This window comes from Anomaloglossus baeobatrachus, chromosome 4 (genome assembly GCF_048569485.1).
Source record: "Anomaloglossus baeobatrachus isolate aAnoBae1 chromosome 4, aAnoBae1.hap1, whole genome shotgun sequence".
NCBI classification, from domain to species: Eukaryota; Metazoa; Chordata; class Amphibia; order Anura; family Aromobatidae; genus Anomaloglossus; species Anomaloglossus baeobatrachus.
Window position 1 is genome coordinate 476,555,555 of NC_134356.1, and position 23,912 is coordinate 476,579,466.

General features: G+C 49.3%; 1 protein-coding gene across 3 annotated transcripts in view; it reads left to right on the forward strand.

Annotated features, from left to right (window-relative positions):
• The first annotated feature begins 240 nt into the window (after nt 1-240).
• The window catches only part of SLTM (SAFB like transcription modulator), a 138,797-nt gene continuing 115,125 nt past the window's right edge, over nt 241-23,912 (forward strand). For 2 of the 3 annotated variants that reach the window (XM_075345722.1, XM_075345725.1), the window contains exon 1: nt 303-520. In XM_075345722.1, the coding sequence (XP_075201837.1) occupies nt 386-520 (135 nt within the window). In that variant the 5' untranslated portion in view covers nt 303-385. The other variant, XM_075345724.1, reaches the window with a different exon arrangement.

Below are 23,912 nucleotides of genomic sequence, written 5' to 3' on the forward strand. Positions count from 1 at the left end.
AACAAATCGCTTTGTAATCACTTGTTATAATTTGTCTTGTGGATTTAGCAGCGGATCCGCTTCACAATCCGCGTCACAGAACGGAGGGCACAAATCTCAGCAATTGTGGCTTCACTGGCATTGCAGGTCTGCTCCGTGCTGTGCGCGCTCACGACCAGTAGTGGCCGCTCTACCTCCACAGCCGCTGCCTAGGTCAGGACGGACCCCGCCCACCTGAACGTGATGTGGGCGTGGCCAGAGGTTACGAGCCGTGCATGCTGACGTCCGACGTCACCGGAAGCACGGCATTTTCTCTGGTAGGTTCCAGGTTTATCCGTGTGTGAGGCGGGATTCGGGCCTGGTTATTGCGGTCGGTATTAGTCGAGGTTTACAGCTTCTGCCCGGTATGGCTTCATCCAGCAGTCCGTCCGAGCGGAAGAAAGTGGCTGACCTGCGCGTTATCGACCTGAAGAATGAACTGAAGCGAAGGAACCTGGACGTGACCGGGGTGAAGAACGTGCTGGTGGCCCGTTTAAAACAGGTGGGCGCAGGCCCGGGTGTCAGGAGGCGGGCGGGACAACGGGATCCACAGCGGCCTGTGAGGCTATAAACCGCCTGAGGGGGATCACGTGGTTACCGTCAGCGAGTAGTGTAAGGCCGGGCTGACCTCTGTGGATGGCATCCACCTGTGTGTGTACATGATACAGAGACACCCCGCCGCCAGGGGGCGATCATGTGATTATCCTCACCAAGTAGTGTGCAACCGCGGCCTGTCCAATGTGAATAATAGCCATAGTGTGTGTGTGTGTGTGTGTGTGTGTATATATATATATATATATATATATATATATATATATATATCTCTCTCCACCAGAGAAGAGTCCCGTGTAGGGCTGGATGGATCCGGACTGTAAAACTCTGGATCCGTGCAGTTTCAGAGATGCCAGAGTTGCCGGGCCCAGAATTCCAGGTGTTTGATCTGGATTCGGCACTTGAGAAATAATAAAAAAAAACAATTGAAGCGAGTGCTTCATACTTGGAGGCTCCGTGTCATGGTGGCACACTGCTCCCAGATCACATATGCACAGCTTTCCCAGCCAACCGGCTGTCCTGGCGCCTGTGATTTGAAGAAGTCTGTTGACACACTGCCACTCAGGGTGGGGGCGCGTCTGACTGTAGTCAGCGGCCCAGGTAATGAATGCGAGGCTTGGGAGCAGCGTACAGCCATGCCGGAGCCTTGTTAAATCCACCGTGTGCTCCCATTCCTCTATCCCTTCTACCACCAATTTTAATCTGCAGATTCTGATCCCCATAGACTTTTATATGGGGGCGGATTCCGGACCAGATCCGGATTTTTTTTAACAAGCAGTTTTTTTGCGAGTCCGCCCAGCTTTAGTCACATGGTTACCGTCAGAGTAGTGTGCTGCCGGAGCCTAATCTGTGTGAATGTGTATGCATCCATAATAAAAATAGTATTTTTATAGCGCCATTCATTCCATGGCGCTTTACAGTGAAAGAGGGTATACATACAACAATCATTAACAGTACATAACAGACTGGTATGGGAGGAGAGAGGACCCTGCCTGGGTCTCACAGTCTACAGGGAATGGGTGATGGTACAATAGTGTGTGTGTGTGTGTGTATATATGTGTATATATATATATATATATGTGTATATATATATATATATATATATATATATATATATATATATATATATATATATATATATATTAAATAAATTCTCTCTCTCTCTGCGCCAGGGAGGGGATCACCTGGTTAGTCAAAGTAGTGTGCAGCCGGGGCCTAACCTCTGTGTGAATAACATCCTATGTGTGTGTGTAATTGCAGAATCTAATGCACGTAACCAGTAATTTATTTTTCAAGAGAGGCATCCAGGCCTTTTACATTTAGTAATGAATCAACTGTTAAATTGTAGCAGAATTCCATAGCCTCACTGCTCTTACAGTAAAGAATCATTGTGATTACGATTAAACCTTCTTTTGTTTCCTCCTTGTCCCCCTAGCAAGGCCTCTTTACTGTCCCTTCATATACTTATACATTGTAATAAGATCACCCCTCAGCCTTCACTTTTACAAACCGAATAACCACAGCTTTAATAACCTATCATGGTATTGCGGTCCACCCATTCCTTTAATAACCTTGGTTGCTCTTCTCTGCACCCGCTCTAGTTGAGCTAGGTCTTATACACTGGAGACCAAAATTGTTCACTGTATAAGTGTGGTCACACTAATGACTTATATAGGGGTAAAACTTTGTTCTTCTTGTGAGAATCTATGCTTTTCAATGCATCCCATTATTTTATTAGCCTTGGCAGCAGCTGCAGTCTCTTGTTAGTAAAGTTGAATTTGCCGTCCACCCATACACCCAAGCTTTTTTTTTTTTCTTTTCTTCAGTGAGTGTTACAATTAAGTACATAATTAGGCTGCTTTCACACTACGTCTTTTTAACATGCGTCCTGAACGTTTTTTAACGCAAAAACGGATCCAGTGCAAATGCGTTTTCATTTCAATGCATTTGCAATGGACTCGCGTTAACATGCGTTCACCTGCGTTTGCGTGCGTTATAGTGAGGATCCAGCGACTTGCAGTTTAACATCTTTCAAAAACGCTACTTGTAGCGTTTTTGAGCTGCGTCCAACTTCTGCAAATTGCTGGATCCTGACTAAACAGCATGCAAACGCATGTGAACGCTGGCATGCTGATGCAGGATCCTGCTTGCTCTACTGAGCATGCACAGAAGCCAGCCCCGTGATCAGTATCTCTCTCCTCCCTCTCTGTCTCTCCCCCTCCCTCTCTCCCATCTGAGAGCTGCGGACACTCGTAACCAAGGTAAATATCGGGTAACCACTTCTCTTAGTTACCCGATGTTTACGTTGGTAACGTGTGCAGGGAGCCGGCTCCTAGCAGCTGCAGACGCTTGTAACCAAAGTAAATATCGGGTATCCAAGCAAGTATACCCGATGTTTACCTTGGTTACGAGCCTCCGCAGCTGTCAGATACCGGCTCCCAGTGTGGCACGTTTAGTTCCCCTCACTCCCGATCACATGACTCTAATGCCCGCCCCTAAACATCCAGTGACAGGATGCTGCAAAGTAACACGTGCGTTTGCATGCATTTTTTGCTGTAAAAGCAGGATCCGCTTTTGCAGCAAAAAATCGTTCAGGACGCATGTTAAAAAGACGTAGTGTGAAAGCAGCCTTATACAGTTTATTTCCTCTGTCCAAGTGCATGATTTTACACATTTATTCACATTTGACTTAAATTGTAATTTCCCAGCCCAAGCCTCCATGTTACATAAGTCTTTCTGTAAAATTAAATATTCCTCCTTTTGTAGATGCTAAACTCTGCAAGGCAATCAATACAAATATTGAAATTCTACTCTATGGCCCCTACATGGTTATTAATATGTAAAAAAAAAAGTGCCCGACTGACCACTGTGGTACACCACTGTTAAGTGTGACCCAGTCAGTGTGTTCCATTAATAACAAGACTGATCCCTTATAAACTCATGTTGATACTGTCAGTCACTGAGTAGCGTGCAGCTGCGAGGCCTGACCTCATTGTAAATAACACCCATACTATATATAGTGTGTATATACAATAAGTATTTAATATACATCCAATTTTGTAGGTATTCCTACCTGCAAAGGATCAAGAGGTCTAATTTTCATCGTAGGTACACTTCAACTGTGACAGACAAAATCTCCCCCCCCCAAAAAAAAATAATTGATTTTTTTAAATTATTTAATTTGCATGTTATTGCATGAAATAAGTATTTAATCACCTACCAACCAGCAAGACTTCTGGCTCTCACAGACCTGTTGTTTTTGTTATGTTTTTTTATTCGTCTCGTGATTGTAATCCCTTTCCGACCTGGAACGTACCCAGTACGTCCTGGCAATCGAGATTGCCGCTGCGATTGCAGCTGTGGACTCTGCTTTCCCAATAGTCGAGCCCTGGTTCTCACAGCCAGGAATGGTCCCTGTGCCGTTCCTGGCTGTTAAACAGCCTAAATGCTGAGATCGAAATAGATGGCAGCATTTAGATAGGGATCGCGCACCCTCTTCCCTCCAATCGGTGCCACGCAATTGCGAGGCTTGATCGTTGCCATGATCGAAGCCTCTGGGATCCTGCCAGGAGCTTGATCCCAAATGCTTCTGCCTGTGCTGCCCTAGCAGCTATAATGTTTTGCAATGCTGGTGCATTGAAATACATTATACCTGTGATCAGTGCCGTAAAAGGTCGTGTCCCATATAGGGAATTTAAAATAAACAAATTCCAATACCTATGTGTAAGAAAATAAATAAAATACACATTTGGTATCGCCACATCCATTACAACCCGATCTATAAAACTGTCACACTAGTTAACCACTTCAGTAAACACTAAAAAAACAGTAGCAAAAACTTTTCTTCATGCAGGGACAAAAAAGTGGCATAAAATGCAATCAAAGTCCATATGTAAATAAAAATAGTATGTCTGAAAACGTTATCTTGTCCTACAAAAGACAAGCTGCCATCAGCAATAAAATAAAAACGCTATCTCAGAATACAGCAATGTAAAAACTTTTTTCTTTCTTTTCTGTAAAATAGTTTTATGGTGTAAAAATGGCAAAACCTAAAAATGAACTACCGTATTTTTCGGACTATAAGACGCACCGGACCATAAGACTCACCTTGGTTTTAGAGGAGGAAAATAGTAAAAAAATTTTAAGCAAAAAATGTTGTCATAACACACTGTTATGGGGGAGAATCTGCTGCTGACACTGTATGGGGGTGATTTAAAAAAAAAAAAAAACAAAAAAAAAAAAGGCGTGCGGTTCCCCCAATTTTGATAACCAGCCAAGATAGTCGCACATCTGGGGACTGGTATTCTCAGGCTGGGGAGATTCACATTATTGGGAGCCCCCCAAGCGTAAAAATATCAGCCAGCAGTCACCCAGAATTGCTGCATCCATTAAATGCGACAGTCCTGGGACTTTTCCCAGCTCATCCCGATTGCCCTGATGCTGTGGCAATCGGGGTAATAAGGAGTTAATGGCAGCAGCCCATAGCTGCCACTAAGTCCTAGCTTAGTGATGGCAGGCGTCTGAGACACCCCCTCACCACTAAGCTGTAAGTGGAAGTAAATAAAAACAAACACATAACTCCTTTATTTGAAATGAGACAAAAAAACACCCTCTTTCACCACTTTATTAACCCCTAAAACACCCAGGTCCAATGTAATCCACACGATGTCCCACGACACATCCAGCTTTGCTACATCTGACAATCACATAGAGCAGCCATAGGATCACGACCGCTCTCTGTGAGGGTCAGTCAGAAAGTGAAGTGAGCCGCCGGAATCAGCGGTGACTCCAGCTATCACCGCGGATCTTGCGCTCACTTCAGCCGCGGCTGGATTTGCGGTAATAGCTGGAGGACTCCCGCTGTATACTCACCTCTCCTCACTCCACGCAGCATCGCTCGCTTCCTGTCTGTGTGCCATCTGACCTGTGTAGAGCTGTGTGTACAGCGATGACGTCATTGCTGTGCTCACCTCTCTACAGAGGTCAGCTGGCCAGCAGACAGGAGGACACTGCGATGCTGCAGGGAACGGTGAGTATACCGTACTTATTCACTGTCCTCCGCGCTGATGATGGTGCATGGGGGGCAGTGAATACAGCCGCACATGATCACTCCAGGCTGTAGTTGCCTGGGGTGAACACGCGGGTAGGCTATTTAGTAAGCGTGCATCCCCCGCCCATCATCCCGCCCACCTGTCAGCACTGCCTTCAGGGCTGAGCTGATGGGCGTGCATATCAAATGAGCGGGACCACGTGGTCAGGTTAGCGTTGCTACAGCCTGCTTGTGCCACCGATGACCCGCTCCACCACCACCGCAGCTATCGGACTATAAGACGCACCCCCCACTTTCCCCCAAAATGCTACCATGAAGCCCAACTCATCCTGCAAAAAAGAAACCCTCGCATGACTGTCAGCAGAAAAATAAAACAAACTATAGCCTTCAAGATTGTGATGCAAAAAAACTTCTTTTTTGTAATGTGGTGGGGTTTTTTAGCGTGATAGTAGCCAAACCTACTATCACGCTAAAAAAGGGGGGGTGGTTCTGCTGTTTTGGCACCTCAGGGGCTTTGCAAATGTGACATGGCACCCCAAAACCATTCCAACTAAATCTGAACTCAAATATGGCTCTTTCCCTTCACTTTGTACTGAGCCTAAAAAGTAGTTTTTGACCACCTAATGAGGTATTGGCTTACTCAAGAGAATTGCACAACAAATTGTGCAGTGCGTAATCTGTTACCCTTTGTGAAAAGGAAAGATTGTGGATTAAAGCAACTTTTTTTTTTTTTTTCTTCACGTCTCAATGTTAAAAAACAAAACAAAAAAAAATCTGAGGCATCAGGTGGTTTAAGGTGCCCACCAAGCATCCAAGATAAATTCCTTGAGGGGTCTAGTTTCCAAAATGTGTCAACTTGGGGGTGGGGTTCCATTGTTTGGGCACATTGAGGGCTCTCCAAGCGCAACATGGCGTCTAATTTTGTGCTCTAAAATTGACATGGTGCTTTCTTACCATCCCTGCGCCCAACAGTTGATTTCCACCACGTGTGGGTTATCTGCGTACTCAGGAGAAATTGCACAATAAATTGTATGGTGCATTTCCGGTTGTTACCCTTGTGAAAATACAAAATTTAGGTCCAAAGTAATATATTAAATTTTTTTTATTTTTTTTCTCCCACGTTCCTTTAGCTTCTGTAAGCACTTAAAGGGTTAATAAACGTCTTGTATGTGGTTTTGACCAGTGTGAGGGGTGCAGTTTTTAGAATGTTGTCACATTGGGGTCTTTTCTGTCACCCAGACCTATGGCACTTTAAATGTAATGTGGTCACTAAAACTAATTTAGCTAATCTTGTTGGAGAAATTGCGGATAAACTTTGAACCCCCCCTAACCTACTAACAAAAAAAGTTTAAAAAATTGTGCTGATGTAAGGTGAACATGTGGGAAACGTTATTTATTAACTATTTTCTGACACCACTCTGGTTTAACCCCTTCACTTCTCAGCATGTTCTCATCTTCTTGACCAGGCCATTTTTTTTTTTTTTTTTCATTTTAATTCTGATCAGCGTCACTCTGACAAGTTATATCTTTAGAACGCTTCAACAGATCCCAGTGATTCTGGCACGCGGTTTGTTGTGTTTTTTTTTTTAATTTTTTTTATTTTTCTCATGACATATTGTATTTCATGGTACTGTTAAACTTAGGCTGGTAATTTTTGCGTTTTATGGCTATGTGCCCACGGGGGAAGTGTCCTGCGGTTATATCCGCAGGACATTCCGCAGGAGCTCCCAGAAAACCGCAGCACAGCTTTGTCTGTTTTGTGCTGCAGTTTATTTGCGGAATGTCCTGCGAATATGGTGCGGTGATTCTGCATTGAGAATACAGTACCATGGCATCGGCACTGCTTCCTCAATGCAGAACAAGTGCTGAGTGATCGGGGCGTTCATACCTCCATCATGCAGCACTTCTCTCCCATCTCCGGACGTGTTTACACTGTGAAGGAGAAGGTGGGCGGGCCTGCACTATGTCCGGCTGTCACATGACCGGAGCTCGTGCAGGCCCCGCCCACCTCCCCCTTCCTGCTCCTGTGCATCGAGGGAAAATGACCAGGTGTCGCTATCAAGGCAGGTAAGTATAGACCAAGGCAGGGGATTTCCGCAGGTAATGCCGCAGGAATAATTGACATGCAGTTATGTGCGGCTGCGGGATATCCGCAGTATATTCCGCAACTGCACATTCCGCAACGTGGACACAGCACTCCCTATGTCCCTCAGGATAACATGGGGAGTGTCTGTACATGCTGAAACCTGCGGATTTATCTGGAAAATCCAGATAAATCCGCAGGTTTTCCGCGGCAAAATTTGCAGAAGCAAGCTCTTGTGGGTACAGAGCCTATTTGTGAAAATATCGGAAATTATGCAAAATTGTACAATTTTCAAACTTTGAATTTTCATACCTATAAATCCAACAGTTATGCCACAAAAAAGTTACTAAATAACATATCCCACATGTCCACTTTACATCAGCTCAACTTTTGAAATGTATGTATGTATGTTACATTACAGACCAAAAGATTGGACACACCTTCTCATTCAAAGAGTTTTTTCTTTATTTTAGGACTCTGAAAATTGTAGATTCACATTAAAGGCATCAAAACTATGAATTAAAACATGTGGAATGAAATACTTAAAGGGTGAAACAGTGTGGGCAGCACGGTGGCTCAGTGGTTAGCGCTGCAGCCTTGCAGCGCTGGGGTCCTGGATTGAAATCCCATCAAGGACACAATCTGCAAGGAGTTTGTATGTTCTCCCCGTGTTTGCGTGGGTTTCCTCCCGGGTTTTCCGGTTTCCTCCCACACTCCAAAGACCTACTGATTGGGACTTTAGATTCTGAGCCTCAATGGGGACAGTGTTCCTGATGTATGTAAAGCGCTGCGGAATATGTTAGCGCTATATAAAAATAAAATTTGTTTGTTTTTTTTTTGTTTTTTTTTTAACTGAAAATGTCTTATATTCTGGGTTCTTCAAAGTAGCCACCTTTTGCTTTGATTACTGCTTTGCCCACTCTTGGCATTCTCTTGATGAGCTTCAAGAGGTAGTCACCGGAAATGGTTTTCCAACAGTCTTGAAGGAGTTCCCAGAAATGCTTAGCACTTGTTGGCCCTTTTGCCTTCACTCTGCGGTCCAGCTCACCCCAAACCATCTCGATTGGGTTCAGGTCTGGTGACTGTGGAGACCAGGTCAGCTGACGTAGCACCCCATCACTCTCCTTCTTAGTGAAATAGCCCTTACACAGCCTGGAGGTGTTTGGGGTCATTGTCCTGTTGAAAAATAAATGATGGTCCAACTAAATGCAAACCGGATGGAATAGCATAGCATGCAGCTGCAAGATGCTGTGGTAGCCATGCTGGTTCTGTATGCCTTCAATGTTGAATAAATCCCAACAGTATCACCAGCAAAGCACCCCCACACCTCCTGCTCCATGCTTCACAGTGGGAACCAGGCATGTAGAGTCCATCCGTTCACCTTTTCTACAAAAACACAGTGGTTGGATCCAAAGATCTCAAATTTGGACTCATCAGACCAAAGCACAGATTTCCACTGGTCTAATGTCCATTCCTTGTGATCTTTAACCCAAACAAGTCTCTTCTGCTTGTTGCCTGTCCTTAGCAGTGGTTTCCTAGCATCTATTTTACCATGAAGGCCTGCTGCACAAAGTCTCCTCTTACTAGTTGTTCTAGAGATGAGAAGGTGTCCAAAGTTTTGGTCTGTACTGTGTGTGTGTGTATGTGTGTATATATGTATATTAATTTTTTTTTTTTTGTTAGGAAGTTAGAAGGGTTCAAAGTTTTATCAGAAATTTCTCTTTTTTTTAAAACAAAATTTACAAAACCATTTCTTTTCCGGACCACGAAACATTTGAAGTGACTGAGAGGCGTAGGTGACAGAAAATACCGTATTTTTCGGACCATAAGACACACTTTTTTTCCCCCCAAATGTTGGGGGAAAGTTGGGGGTGCGTCTTATGGTCTGACTGGCTGCGGGGAATGAGGTGCTGCGGTGGAGCGGGTCATCGGGGGCACGAGCAGGCTGTAGCAGCCTGCTGTGACCACGTGGACCCGCTCATTACATATGCACGCCCATCCCCCGCCCATCATCCCTCAGCGCTGAAGCCGGCGCTAACAGGTGGGCGGGGGGACGAGCGGGGACGCGCGCATAGTAAAGATCCGATCCACATGATCACCCCTGGCAATTACAGCCTGGAGTGATCATGTGCGGCTGTATTCACTGCTCCCCGCGCGGTCATCATCAGCGCGGGGTGCAGTGAATCCGCGTACTCACCTGTCCCCGTGTGTGGAGCCGTCCCACTGCAGCACGCGATGTCTTCCTGTCTGTGCCGGTCAGCTGATCGGCACAGACAGGAAGACATTGCGTGCTGCACACTGCAGAGAGGAAGATGATCGGCTGCTGGGAGTGAGGAAAAGGTGAGTATAAACGTTTGTTTTTTTTTTTTTCTCTGTGCTATAGGATACAGGCCATATACCAGGATGGTATATGAGCACGATGGGGGCATATAGCAGGATGGGTGGTATATTTACAGGATGGATGGGGGTAAATGAACAGGATAGGGTATATGAACAGGATGGCAGTATATGAGCAGGATGGATGGGGGGGTATATGAACAGGATGGCAGTATATGAGCAGGATGGATGGGGGGTATATGAACAGGATGGGGGTATATGAGCAGGATGGATGCTGTTATATGAGCAGGATGCTGTTATATAAGCAGGATGGGGGAATATGAGCAGGATGGGGGTTTATAGCAGGATCATATACATTATTAGGCTGGGGTACCTTAGTAGAGAATTTGGGGACATTACCCCCATAACAGTGTCAGCAGCAGATCCTCGCCCCATTACAGTGTGTCATGACCACATTTTTTTGCTTAAAGTTTTATTTTCCTTTTTTCCTCCTCTAAAACCAGGGTGCGTCTTATGGTCAGGTGCGTTTTATAGTCCGAAAAATACGGTACTCAAGTGACACCATTTAAAAAAAAACTGCACCATCACACTGCTCAAACCCACATCCAAGAAGTTTGAAGCACCTAAGGGATTAATACAGGAACTATAGTAATGTGAAAAAAAATGAATATATTACTGTTTTTACAGGAAAAATTGGGAAATTGCACTTCTCTGGGGGTGTTGTGACAATTTTAGTCTTTAGAAAACCTCCATGGTGTCAAACGCCGTGAGTGTTTCAGAATTAATAATTGCAAATAAGTCCTTGTTGTGCCCAGTACATTATAGTTGCTTGTGGTTGTACCCAGCTCGTGCTTCTGTAAACCTCCACCCCGTGCAGTTTAAGTGCGCTCTGCTCACTAAAATAATACCAAACATGTGGATGCGAAGGCGTAAGCCAAAGTGCGAGTGGAATGTGATAAAACATCGCATTCCACTCAGACCAATTTTAGCCTGTGTATCAGCGCACATGAGCAACTATTTTCTCAGCCCTAATCGGACCGAGAAAACAATCACAGCATGCTGCGATTGTAATGGGAGACTTTCTATCGCACCCATTCAAGTGTATGGGGTGAGAAAAAATCGCACTGCACTCGCGGTACACCGGTGCACCGCACGTGAAGAGCGAGAATCGCAATAGCTGGCTACAGAGGAGAGAGGGAGATGCATCCCTCACTCTCCCCCCTTTCAGCGCCGGCCCGCCCCTCCTCATCGCCGACTCGCCTCCCGCAGCTGAGGTCCGCTTGCACGGTCGGACCTCAGTCGCAGGGACACTAGCATGACACTCGGCTCCTGCTGTGCTGCCAGCGGGAGCCAAGTGTTATGCGAGGATCGCACTATTGCCCTGTGTGGCCCCGGCCTAACTGTGGTTTAGGCACATTGTGAGGCTATGTGCGCACAGTGCGTTTTTCGTGGCGTTTTCCACCCATTGAGTTCAATGAGATGTTCAAAAAAGCAATGAAAAATGCAAATTGCAAATATAGAAGCTGTCACAAACCACCGGGGGGGTCACTCAGAAATCCCCCGCGCTGGCTACCAGTACGTCACAATCGGGGGGTAACAAGTGGGGGTCACCCCTCCTTTATACCTCCCGACAGACAGAGCACGTGACGCGCTCTCTAGCGCCCCTCTTATAGTCAGGCCAATTATGGAATTGCCCGACCATAAGCAAGGAGGCCGCTATACTACTTATGCCGATTATTGAAGGGTCCCCGGTGAGAGTAGGGTATATATTCCCCCGACCTCCGCGGGCGGAATATATAATATCTTCCCGAATCTCACTGGCCTCCCCACAATAATCCTTGGCACAATTCGCTGCCACCAACCGATTTACGGTAACTATTAGCCGAACACACAGACGTGGGATTCAAGATCGAGATAACAGAACAGCCCAAGATTAATTATATAATTTAATCAGCCTAAAGCACACTAGAAACTACAATATATACAATAGGGAATCTACAGAATATACATATGTCAGAGTACAGTTACAATCAAAGCATGGGTTACAAACAGGTATGGAATTCAATCAGTTACCTTGTGCGTCTGGCCACAGGGGGGCGCTGTAGACCAGGTTTCCAGGAACTCTCTCACAGGTCTGTCCCAACCAGGCCCCCGAGCAGAAGAACGCTGGAAAATGGCCGAAGTAGGGTTATCAACCTGGGCAGATCCAGGTCCCCTCCTACCTTAGTGACCTCACAGGGAAGCACTGCCACTCCCCCTGCATGGATCAGAATTATCCAGCAAAGGGGATATTGGCCATAACTTTGCCTGGGAGCGTCGTAGGCGGACGCCAATGCTCTCATTGTGACAGGTATGAATTTAGCTACAGAACGAGGGGACTCATGACCTGTCTACGAGTTCCCATATGGCTGATATCACGCCTGGGGCAGTTCCCAAGCTCCCCCTTCCATAAAAAAGGTGTGCCAGCATCGTCCGCCTGCGCAAACACCATTTTTATGGTTGCCATATTTATCGGAAATATGGCTTGCGAGATATGAACCATTTTTTACTGGAGTCGTTCTGTCTGGCTATTTCCATAGCCTTGCTAACTAGCTAGCAGCCCCCACTACAGGGTGACGGCAGGGAGTCATCCTGTGTCCATTGTCCCTAAGCCACCTCATTTCCATATCACAGGACATGGCCATGGATTTGTTGCTAAACCAGTTGTGTGAAGGGAAGGGGGGGGGGTGACACCAGGAGAGGGCTTCCTGACATGACTTGAATGTCATGATTTATCGTCATATCTCCGGATTTACCTCACACCTCCCCCCTTTTGAGGGCGCTAGGGGGCAGCACACTCCGGTGTTCCCCCGTGCGCCCGTCCGCGACCTCTCCTTGTCGGGACAGCCCGTCTGCGTTACCGTGGTCACGGCCCCTTTTGTGGCGAATGGTGAAGTTGTATTGCTGGAGCGCAAGGCTCCATCGCAACAATCGCCCATTCGTCCCAGAGACGGTGTGCAACCAGCTGAGGGGATTGTGGTCCGTCTCCACGATGAAGTGGCGCCCGTATAGATAGGGTTGCAGACGCTGCAGGGCCCACACTATGGCCAGGCACTCCTTCTCCATCGTGGAATAGGCAACTTCCCTTGGTAACAGCTTCCTGCTCAGGTACAAGACTGGGTGCTCTTGGCTCGCAGAGTCCACCTGGCTGAGCACCGCACCGAGGCCGAAGTCACTGGCGTCGGTCTGTACTACAAACGGCCGCGTGAAGTCGGCTGCCTGTAGCACGGGCGGGCTGGACAGGGCGTCCTTTAGGGCCCGGAAGGCTGTCTCGCAGTCCATTGTCCAATCGACTGCAGAGGGCAGCTTCTTCTTGGTGAGGTCCGTCAAGGGCTTTGCCAGGCTACTATAGCATGGAACAAACCTCCTATAGTACCCAGCGGTCCCCAAGAAGGACATCACCTGCTTCTTGGTCCTGGGGGTGGGCCAGGATGCGATGGCTTCCACTTTCTCAGGCTCGGGCTTCAGTGTTCTCCCACCTACCCGGTGACCGAGGTACTGGACCTCGCTCATGGCCAGCTGACACTTTCCCGGCTTGATGGTCAAACCTGCCCGGTGGATCCGCCTGAGCACCTGTGCTAGATGCTCTAGGTGGTCCTCCCAGGTGGGACTGAAGACGGCAATGTCATCCAGGTACGCGGCCGCGTACCCTTCAAGTCCCTTGAGCAGGGTGTTGACCATCCGCTGGAAAGTGGCAGGGGCATTCCTCATCCCGAATGGCATCACCGTGGACTCGTACAGTCCAAATGGGGTAATAAAGGCAGAGCGTTCCCTGGCCTTGCGAGTCAGGGGGATCTGCCAATATCCCCGGCTCAGGTCCATGATGGTCAGGTACTGAGCCCCGGCCAACTGATCGAGCAGGTGATCGATGCGTGGCATTGGGTACGCATCGGCGACCGTGACAGCATTGAGCCCCCTGTAGTCCACGCAGAACCGAGTGGTTCGGTCCTTCTTAGGGACGAGGACTACAGGCGAGGCCCAAGCGCTGTTGGATGCCTGGATCACCCCCAGCTCCAGCATCTCGTCAATCTCCTGGCGCATGTGTTGCTGCACCTCCAGGGAGACCCGATATGCTGAACGCCGGATCGGGGGATGATCCCCAGTGTCCACGTGATGGACAGCCAAGTCAGTCCTTCCGGGCTGGTTGGTAAACAACCCCCGGAAGGGGTGTAGGGTGGCCCACAGCTGGGACCGTTGGTCCTCCAAGAGCTGGTGGCCAACCTCCACATCCTCAATGGATCCGCCTGCCCTAACCTGGGCTAGCATATCCAAGAGGGTTTCCGCTTCTCCCTCCTCGGGCAGGTTGCACACGGGGAGCGCACATGCCTCCCGCTCATGATGTGCCTTCATCATGTTCACATGGAAGGGCTTCCGCCTTCCACGGGCAGGGTCCAGGGTGACCAGGTACGTTACAGGGTTGAGCTGCTGGTACACGAGGTATGGGCCTTCCCAGGCTGCCTGAAGCTTGTCCTGTGGTACGGGGACCAGTACCCACACCTCTTGACCCACTTGGTAGGTCCTCTCACAAGCGTTCTGGTCGTACCAACGCTTCTGATCGGCCTGGGCTTGAGCCATATTGTCGTGTACCAGTTGCGTCAAGGCCTGCATTTTGTCCCGGAAGCGCATGACACACTCGATAACCGACACTCCAGGGGTGGCCAAATCCCCTTCCCAAGCCTCTTTCACCAGAGCCAGGGGGCCCCGCACACGTCGCCCGTACAGGAGCTCAAACGGTGAGAATCCTGTTGAGGCCTGTGGAACCTCCCGGTAAGCAAATAACAGGTGTGGGAGATACCGCTCCCAGTCACGCCCATGGGAGTCGACCAACATCTTAAGCATCTGCTTTAAGGTGCCATTGAACCGCTCGCACAGGCCATTAGTCTGTGGATGGTACGGGCTGGCCACCAGATGTCGCACCTGGACTTGCTTACAGAGGGTCTCCATCAGCTGGGACATGAATTGGGTCCCCCGGTCGGTGAGCATTTCCTGGGGAAAACCCACTCGGGAGAAAATCTCCAGCAATGCGGTGGCCACCTTGTCAGCCCGAATGGACGACAAGGCCACTGCTTCTGGGTACCGGGTGGCATAGTCCACTACCGTCAGTATGAAGCGTTTCCCGGAGCTGCTGGGGATGGCCAGCGGGCCGACCAGATCCACAGCCACCCTCCTGAAAGGCTCATCGATGATGGGCAGAGATACCAGTGGGGCTTTGGGGCGTGGCCCCGCCTTCCCCACTCTCTGACAGGTTTCACACGAACGGCAGTAGGCAGCCACATCGGCCCCCATTTTTGGCCAGTAGAAATGCTGGTTTAACCTGGCCTTGGTCTTAGCGATCCCTAGGTGTCCGGCCATCGGAATCTCATGTGCGATCCGCAACAACTCCGTCCGGAACGGATAGGGTACCACCAACTGTCGGTCCCTGGGCCACGCCTCCGGTGAACCCTGCTGGACCGTGGCCCGGTACAGCCGTCCTTGGTCCCAGACCACTCGCTCCGGGTCCGAGTCCGAGGGAGGCTGTGCCGCCTGCTCCTTTAGAGCTTTCAGGCTGTCGTCAGCTTCTAACGCTGCCTGAAACCCCTGACTAGATGTGGCCAGAATCGACGAGACTGTCACATCTTCAGTCAGTACCCCGGGACCTGTGTCCTGGCCTCCACCTGACTCGGTTGCCACTTGGTCAGAAGGGGAAGAGCTATCGGACCTCCGGGAGGCCCCTTGGCTTCCAGCACTCCCACTGCGGGTGACAGCGGCCACAGCCGCTGCGACCGTGGGTCGTGCCTGCTCCTCCTCCGTTCCTGACCAAGTCGCCGGTTCAGGCAGACCTACCTGGCTTCCTGACACCCCGGTTGTGGGGGAACCATGCACCGAGATCTTACCTGGGAGCACTTCCGCTCCTGGACCGGCCCCAATCTCACCTGCCTGTTCCCCTCCTGCAGCAACAGAACCCCGCTGTGAAATCTCTGGGGACCCCACATTTGCTGTGGTAGCCCCCACCCCACACACTGGTCCTCCCCCTGCAGCACCCTGCTCTCTGCTTATCCCTGCAGAGGGCAACAGATCCCAGCTCACAGGCTGGTTACTTGTAGAGGCATTGTCACACCTTTCTCTGACCCCCTCCCCTGTCACAGCTGCAGCTGTGTGTGTGTCTATGGTGTCTGTGCAAGCAGAAATATCAGAGTTCACTCCCTCCTCCCTTACATCATTCATAGATAACACATTAACATTGTCCGGAGGCACGTCAGCACTGGCTGAAGGTTCAGCCTTTGGGGCGGGGCCAAACTGGGAGGTTATTTGCCCCAAATCTGTCCCAAGTAGCACGTTTGCAGGGATCCGATCAGTTACCCCCACCTCCCTCACCCCTCGCCCTGCGCCCCAGTCCACATAAATGTCAGCAACAGGCAGCGCCGGGTCAATGCCTCCAATCCCGGAGACAGCGAGGGTTTTTCCAGGGATCAAGTCTTGGGGGGACACCATCTCAGGCCGCACCAGAGTCACCTCCGAGGCGCTGTCTCGCAGTCCTATGGTCACAGACTGGCCGACGGTGACAGGTTGGAAGCTGTCCAGGGACCTACCACCACCCCCACCCACACAATACACCTTGGGCGGCCCTTGGGACGGGGACGGAGCCGGGGCCTTGGGACGCTGAGGGCACATGGCCTTGAAGTGTCCAGGTAGGTTGCACTGGTGGCACCGTCTTGGCTCTGCCACGGGCCTGGAGAGGGGAGTTGAGGGGGACACCCCCTGCAGTCTAGGGGCAGGTGGGGCAGTCGCAGAGTTCATCTTACCCCCTCTCCAGGTGCTGCTGGTGGCTGCTCTCCTGGCTTCAGGAGCCCGATTGTTGGTGTAGTCATCTGCCAGGGCAGCTGTAGCCGTGGATCCCTTTGGCTTCTGGTCTCGGATGAACTGGCGGAGATCCTCAGGGCAGTTCCACAAGAGTTGCTCCGTGATGAACAAGTCCAGGATCTCCGGTCCGGTGGAAAGCTGCAGGCCTTGGGTCCAGTGGTCGGCAGCTCGGGCAAGTGCCCGCCGGTGGTCAGCCCAGGAGTCCTTTGGTCCCTTCTGCAGGCTCCGGAACTTCTTGCGGTAGGACTCCGGGGTGAGGTTGTACTGTTGGATCAGGGCCCGCTTGATGGTGTCGTAGCCCTGATCCGCCTCAGCAGGCAAGTCCCCAAGGATATCCAGGGCCTTACCCCTTAAACGGGGGGTCAGGTATTTGGCCCACTGGTCCTTGTTCAGATGATGCTGCAAGCAAGTCCGTTCAAAAGCAGTCAAGAAAGAGTCCAAGTCTCCATCCTTCTCCAGCACTGGGAAGTCCTCAACACGGACCTTTGGAAGTTTGGTGTCTGGAAGGTCACGGGTGGCTGATGAGGGCCGGAGCTGAGCTAGCTGCAGCTGGTAGTTACGCTCTGCCTGGCGCTCTTCACGCGCTGCTTGCCGCTCACGCTCGGCCATGAGTTCCTTGTAGCCCTCCCGGTCTCCAGCCTGGCGTAGGGCCATAGCCATTTGAAGAAGGCTATCCGAGCCTCCCAGGCTCGGTGGAATGGCACGTGGTGATCTGCGGCCCGCTGCGGAGCCTGGTGCTTCACTGTCCATTGCAGAGCGGAGGGCTGGCGTCTGGCTCGTTGAGGACCCTTGGGCGAGCTGCTCCTCATCTTGTCCAGCAGTGCCCGGTTGTGCAATGTCCTCTGCAGAGCTGTTTTCTGGCGTCGAGCTCCTGGAGGACTCGTGGGCAACCTCCTCATTGCTGTCCACAGCACCGTCCTCCCTCTCTTCGGCTCCTGCCTTAGCATTGGCCAGTTGCATAGCTCTGCTCCTGGTGCCATCAGCCATTCTTGCAGACTTTTGGTCACTGACACAGAACTGACACCTGATGCCTCCACACACCTTACAGTATCTGCACTCTGACACTCTAGTGTTGAGCTAGTCTGAAGACCCCAGCAGCCACAGCTGCTGCAGGCAGTCTTTAGTGTCTGGGAGTATGGGTCTCACACTCACACACACTATTATCTCGATCCCACCGCTTGCCACCAATATGTCACAAACCACCGGGGGGGTCACTCAGAAATCCCCCGCGCTGGCTACCAGTACGTCACAATCGGGGGGTAACAAGTGGGGGTCACCCCTCCTTTATACCTCCCGACCGACAGACAGAGCACGTGACGCGCTCTCTAGCGCCCCTCTTATAGTCAGGCCAATTATGGAATTGCCCGACCATAAGCAAGGAGGCCGCTATACTACTTATGCCGATTATTGAAGGGTCCCCGGTGAGAGTAGGGTATATATTCCCCCGACCTCCGCGGGCGGAATATATAATATCTTCCCGAATCTCACTGGCCTCCCCACAATAATCCTTGGCACAATTCGCTGCCACCAACCGATTTACGGTAACTATTAGCCGAACACACAGACGTGGGATTCAAGATCGAGATAACAGAACAGCCCAAGATTAATTATATAATTTAATCAGCCTAAAGCACACTAGAAACTACAATATATACAATAGGGAATCTACAGAATATACATATGTCAGAGTACAGTTACAATCAAAGCATGGGTTACAAACAGGTATGGAATTCAATCAGTTACCTTGTGCGTCTGGCCACAGGGGGGCGCTGTAGACCAGGTTTCCAGGAACTCTCTCACAGGTCTGTCCCAACCAGGCCCCCGAGCAGAAGAACGCTGGAAAATGGCCGAAGTAGGGTTATCAACCTGGGCAGATCCAGGTCCCCTCCTACCTTAGTGACCTCACAGGGAAGCACTGCCACTCCCCCTGCATGGATCAGAATTATCCAGCAAAGGGGATATTGGCCATAACTTTGCCTGGGAGCGTCGTAGGCGGACGCCAATGCTCTCATTGTGACAGGTATGAATTTAGCTACAGAACGAGGGGACTCATGACCTGTCTACGAGTTCCCATATGGCTGATATCACGCCTGGGGCAGTTCCCAAGCTCCCCCTTCCATAAAAAAGGTGTGCCAGCATCGTCCGCCTGCGCAAACACCATTTTTATGGTTGCCATATTTATCGGAAATATGGCTTGCGAGATATGAACCATTTTTTACTGGAGTCGTTCTGTCTGGCTATTTCCATAGCCTTGCTAACTAGCTAGCAGCCCCCACTACAGGGTGACGGCAGGGAGTCATCCTGTGTCCATTGTCCCTAAGCCACCTCATTTCCATATCACAGGACATGGCCATGGATTTGTTGCTAAACCAGTTGTGTGAAGGGAAGGGGGGGGGGTGACACCAGGAGAGGGCTTCCTGACATGACTTGAATGTCATGATTTATCGTCATATCTCCGGATTTACCTCACAGAAGCGTTTTAGTGCATCTCAATGACTAAAATCGCAGCTATAAACTCAAGGGGTGGGTAGTAAAGTGACATCTACAGGAAGAGGATTTCTTCTGTTGCTAAACACGGAAGCGTGAATCCTCCCGTTACTGCCACTGCTGCTTCCACCTCCTGTCCGCCTCCATATCTGCTCCCGTGCGGCGCCATGTCTGGACGGGAGGTGGAGGCAGCTGCGAAATCAAGTGTACAGTAGAAAAAAAAAAATCTCATACTCACCTGTCTGCAGACTCCCGGTCCCATGTCCGCTCCCAGCTCCTCTTCCCGGTACCGCCGCTCCGGCTGTGTGCAGACTTCCGATAGCTGCAGTCACCTGATCGTAAGTCTCGCGGTGACGCCGGCTTTTTACCGCCCGGCTTAAACTATCAGCTGAAGCAGTCAGGAGACAACTGCAGGAGCTGCCGGTAATCAGTGAAGCTATCGGAAGGGAGTCTGCACAGACGTGGTTTTTTTGCACTGATGCATCAGCTGATTGTATAAACGGCTTTTATACAATCAGCTGCTGTCATGTGATTCAGGCCCTTGAACCTGACGCATCATCTGATTGCTTTGCCTTCCAGCAAAACTATCAGATGATATTGGATTGGACGGCGCGGGACCCTTGACCCAGGATTACTTCGGCGGGGGGGTTCTTTATTTCAATAAAGATGGAGTCACTAATTGTGTTTTTTATTTCTACTAAAAATATATATATTTTTTTTTTTATATTTTACTAGAAATTCATGGTGGCCATGTCTAATATTGGCGTGACACCATGAATTTTGTGCTTGGGGCCAGCTGATAATATACAGCTAGCCCTAACACCCCATCATTACCCAGCGAGCTACCCGGCATCAGGGAAGCTGGAAGAGTTGGATACAGCGCCAGAAGATGGCGCTTATATGAAAGCGCCATTTTCTGGGGTAGCTGCTGACTGCAATTCGCAGCGGGGGTGCCCAGAAAGCTTGGGCACTCTGCACTGCGGATTCCAATCCCCAGCTGCCTAGTTGTACCTGGCTGGACACAAAAATTGGGCAAAGCCCACATCATTTTTTTTTTTTTTAATTATTTCATGAAATTCATGAAATAAAAAAAAAAGGGCTTCCCTATATTTTTGGTTCCTAGCCGGGTACAAATAGGGAGCTGGGGGTTGGGGGAAGCCCATACCTGCCTGCTGCACCTGGCTAGCATACAAAAATATGGCGAAGCCCACTTAAATTTATTTTTTGGGGGCAAACACTTGCATACAGTCCTTGATAGAGGATGCTGAGCCTTGCAGTTCTACCGCGGGTGTGTTTTTGTGCGTTTTTGCCGCAAAAAAACGCACAAACGCAGCGTTAAAAAAAACGCAGTGTGTGAGCTTACCCTGAGGCTCAGAAGAAAGTGGGGCATTTGGATTTGGGATCAGAGATTTTGCCTGACTTTTTTTTTTTTTTTTTTTTTGAGGGGACGAGCAATCGTGTTTTTTGTGAGCCTTTCTGTTACCAGTAATGTGGAACTCCTTATATTTCTGTTAACAGATGATGGACGTAAGTGGGGACTTGTTTTTGTGGGTTGAGTTGAATGCTATTTGTTGGCGATTTTTGATACAGAACATTTTGGATCAGTTCATTTATCTTGTGCTTTATGCTGAGCACTTGCATCGGGGTTTCCATCTAAGGCTACATGCGCACGCTGCATCTTTTTGTGTTCACAAACTGCAGCCAAAACTGCACGTTGTCAGAGAGTGCCTGGAAATGTCACAAAAAATGCTTGTAATTGTAGGTGCGTTTTTGCTGCGTTTTCGGTGCGTTTTTGTGACAAATGTTGGCAAAAACGCAGGAAGAATGAACATGCTGCATTTTTTTTGTCATAAACTTTTGACAAATAAAACGCTGATAAATAAACTGCAACGTGCACACAGCAAATCTGACTTCTCATAGACTTTGCTGGGAAGTCAGATGTCAGAAAGTTCTGACAACAAAACTGCAGCCACAAACGCAGCAAAAACACAGCATGCGCATGTAGCCTAATTCTCTGAAATACGTGGGTCAGGTGAAACCCGCGACGTATCCATTCACTAGGCAGCAAAGTTACTCCAGACTCTTAGGCCTCTTTCACACGACGTCCGTGCAAAACACACATTTTGCACGGTCCGTGGAGTAGGTGTTAGTGTGTGCCGTCAGTGTGCTATCTGTGTGATATCCGCATAGCACAAGGACAGCCTGAATTTCTATAATTACTTGCCCATTGTGCTGCTTCTGGCGCTGCTGTGGTTTCTGGTCCTCTGTGCAGTGAATAAGTAATGAGCGGAGGTTGGAAGCAAGTGACAGCAGTGCTGGAGACCTCAGCGGTGGAGACAGGCGAGTATAGAAAAGAATTTTATTTCTCAAACACGTGGTTTTAGCCGGTACGTGTCACACGGAGCACATCAATGTGACATCCATGTGCCACCAGTGCTGACTGAGAAGAACTGACATGTCACCATGTAGCACACACTAGCACACATATTCTCCACATAGTCCATGGGGAAAACCCGCATGTGTGTGCAAACTCATTGATTTTAATGGGTCTGTGTGCCTGTGTCTCTGGTACGTTTGAAAACTGACGTCACACATACCGGAGACATGGATTGGGAAGGGGGCCTTAAGCGGTGTCAGTCTTTTGAAAGGTGATGATCAAAATTGTTGATGACTGTATTTTTGTGCACTTCTAAAAAGAGTAAAACGATGGACATCACAGGTCAGACGTGAGGTCAAAGTGACACCATCTGCCTCATTAATGTATTTTCGGTTGGGTATTTTTGTCTGAATCACATTTTTCAGCGCTTTATGGTATGTGCCCATGATCTGCACACGTTGTTTAATGGACGCAGCCGGTCTTCTCCTGCAGAGACGAGTGGTCTCGCCGAGAGACCACAGCTGGCTGTGCCCACAATCAGGTTTTGAGGGGGATGTAGACTTTCGATCTGTTTTCCTCGCAGAGAACATTTGCGTCTCTGCAAGCATAAATTGACACGACTGGAAGCTGCTCTGCAGCACAGTGGTCATAGGATTTCTAGAAATCAATCCACTGTGCCTGTTACTGTTCTGTGTTTTGGATGCAGCAAAAACACGCTGCGTTCAAAATTCTGTTATTCCTGATTGTGGGCACGTACCCTTACACTTAATCCCGGTGCAAGCACTCAGCGTAGAGCACAGGATAAATAGGAGGCATGCCATACTGCGATCTTTTAGAGGCAGAATAAACAAATAGTGGATGAAGAATTAACTTTATTTTTTACGCCATTCATCTTGCTGTATAAGTGATAAAGGGGCTTTATTCCTCTAGTCCAGACCTGGGCAAGGGGTGGCCCGCGGGCCACATCCGGCCCGCCTACTCTCTGTGACCGGCCCGCCCGTCTTCAGCCGGTGCAGTGGAGCCGGGCTGCAGCGTGCCGAGCAGGGAGAGATCCTGTGCAGGTCCGCACAGTAAGTACAGGCAGCGGAACGCAGGAGTCTTTCCTCTGTTCCCTGCCGGCACTAATTGTCAGTGACACACGCTCGCGCTCTGACGTTGTCAGTACTGCGCTGCGTGTGTCATTTCAAAGGTTCCCGCCCGCCCTGCAGGAGAAGGAGCAGCACAGCAGACGGAATAATTCATGCTGCAGGACCTGCGATGACGTCACGCCCATGTGACTGTGTGGGAGGAGACACGGGATGCCGGGCAGAAAGCAAAGATACTGAATCCTGAAGGAGATGTGGACACATGATAACTGGTAATAAGAAAAGAGGGGACATGAGAGGGAGGGGGCTGCAGGGTGAGTGGCATATGTGGGAAGATGGAGTTGCAGGGTGAGTGGCATATGTGGGAAGATGGAGTTGCAGGGTGAGTGGCATATGAGGGAAGATGGAGTTGCAGGGTGAGTGGCATATGAGGGCTGCAGACTGACAGAAGGATGTGAAGGGGTGCAGAGTGTTTGAGAGGGGTAAGTTGGTGTATAGGCAGGGTGAGATATGTGGGCAGGGTGTGTGACATATCGTGGTGTAGTGTGTGAGATATGGGGGTGCAGGCTGTATGGGGAGCAGGGTGTGTGACATATGGGGGTGTAGTATATTACAGGTGTGCTATATGGAGGTGTATATAGTGGTGTATTATATGGGGGGTATAGTGATGTAGTATATTACAGGTGTGCTATATGGAGGTGTATATTACAGGTGTTCTATATAGGGGTGTAGTGATGTAGTATATTACAGGTGTACTATATGGGGGTGTAGTATATTACAGGTGTGCTATATGGAGGTGTAGTATATTACAGGTGTACTATATGGGGGTGTACTATATTACAGGTGTAGTATATGGGGTGTAGTGTAGTATATTACAGGTGTACTATATGGAGGTGTAGTATATTACAGGTGTACTATATGGAGGTGTAGTATATTACAGGTGTGCTATATGGAGGTGTAGTATATTACAGGTGTGCTATATGGAGGTGTAGTATATTACAGGTGTACTATATGGAGGTGTAGTATATTACAGGTGTGCTATAT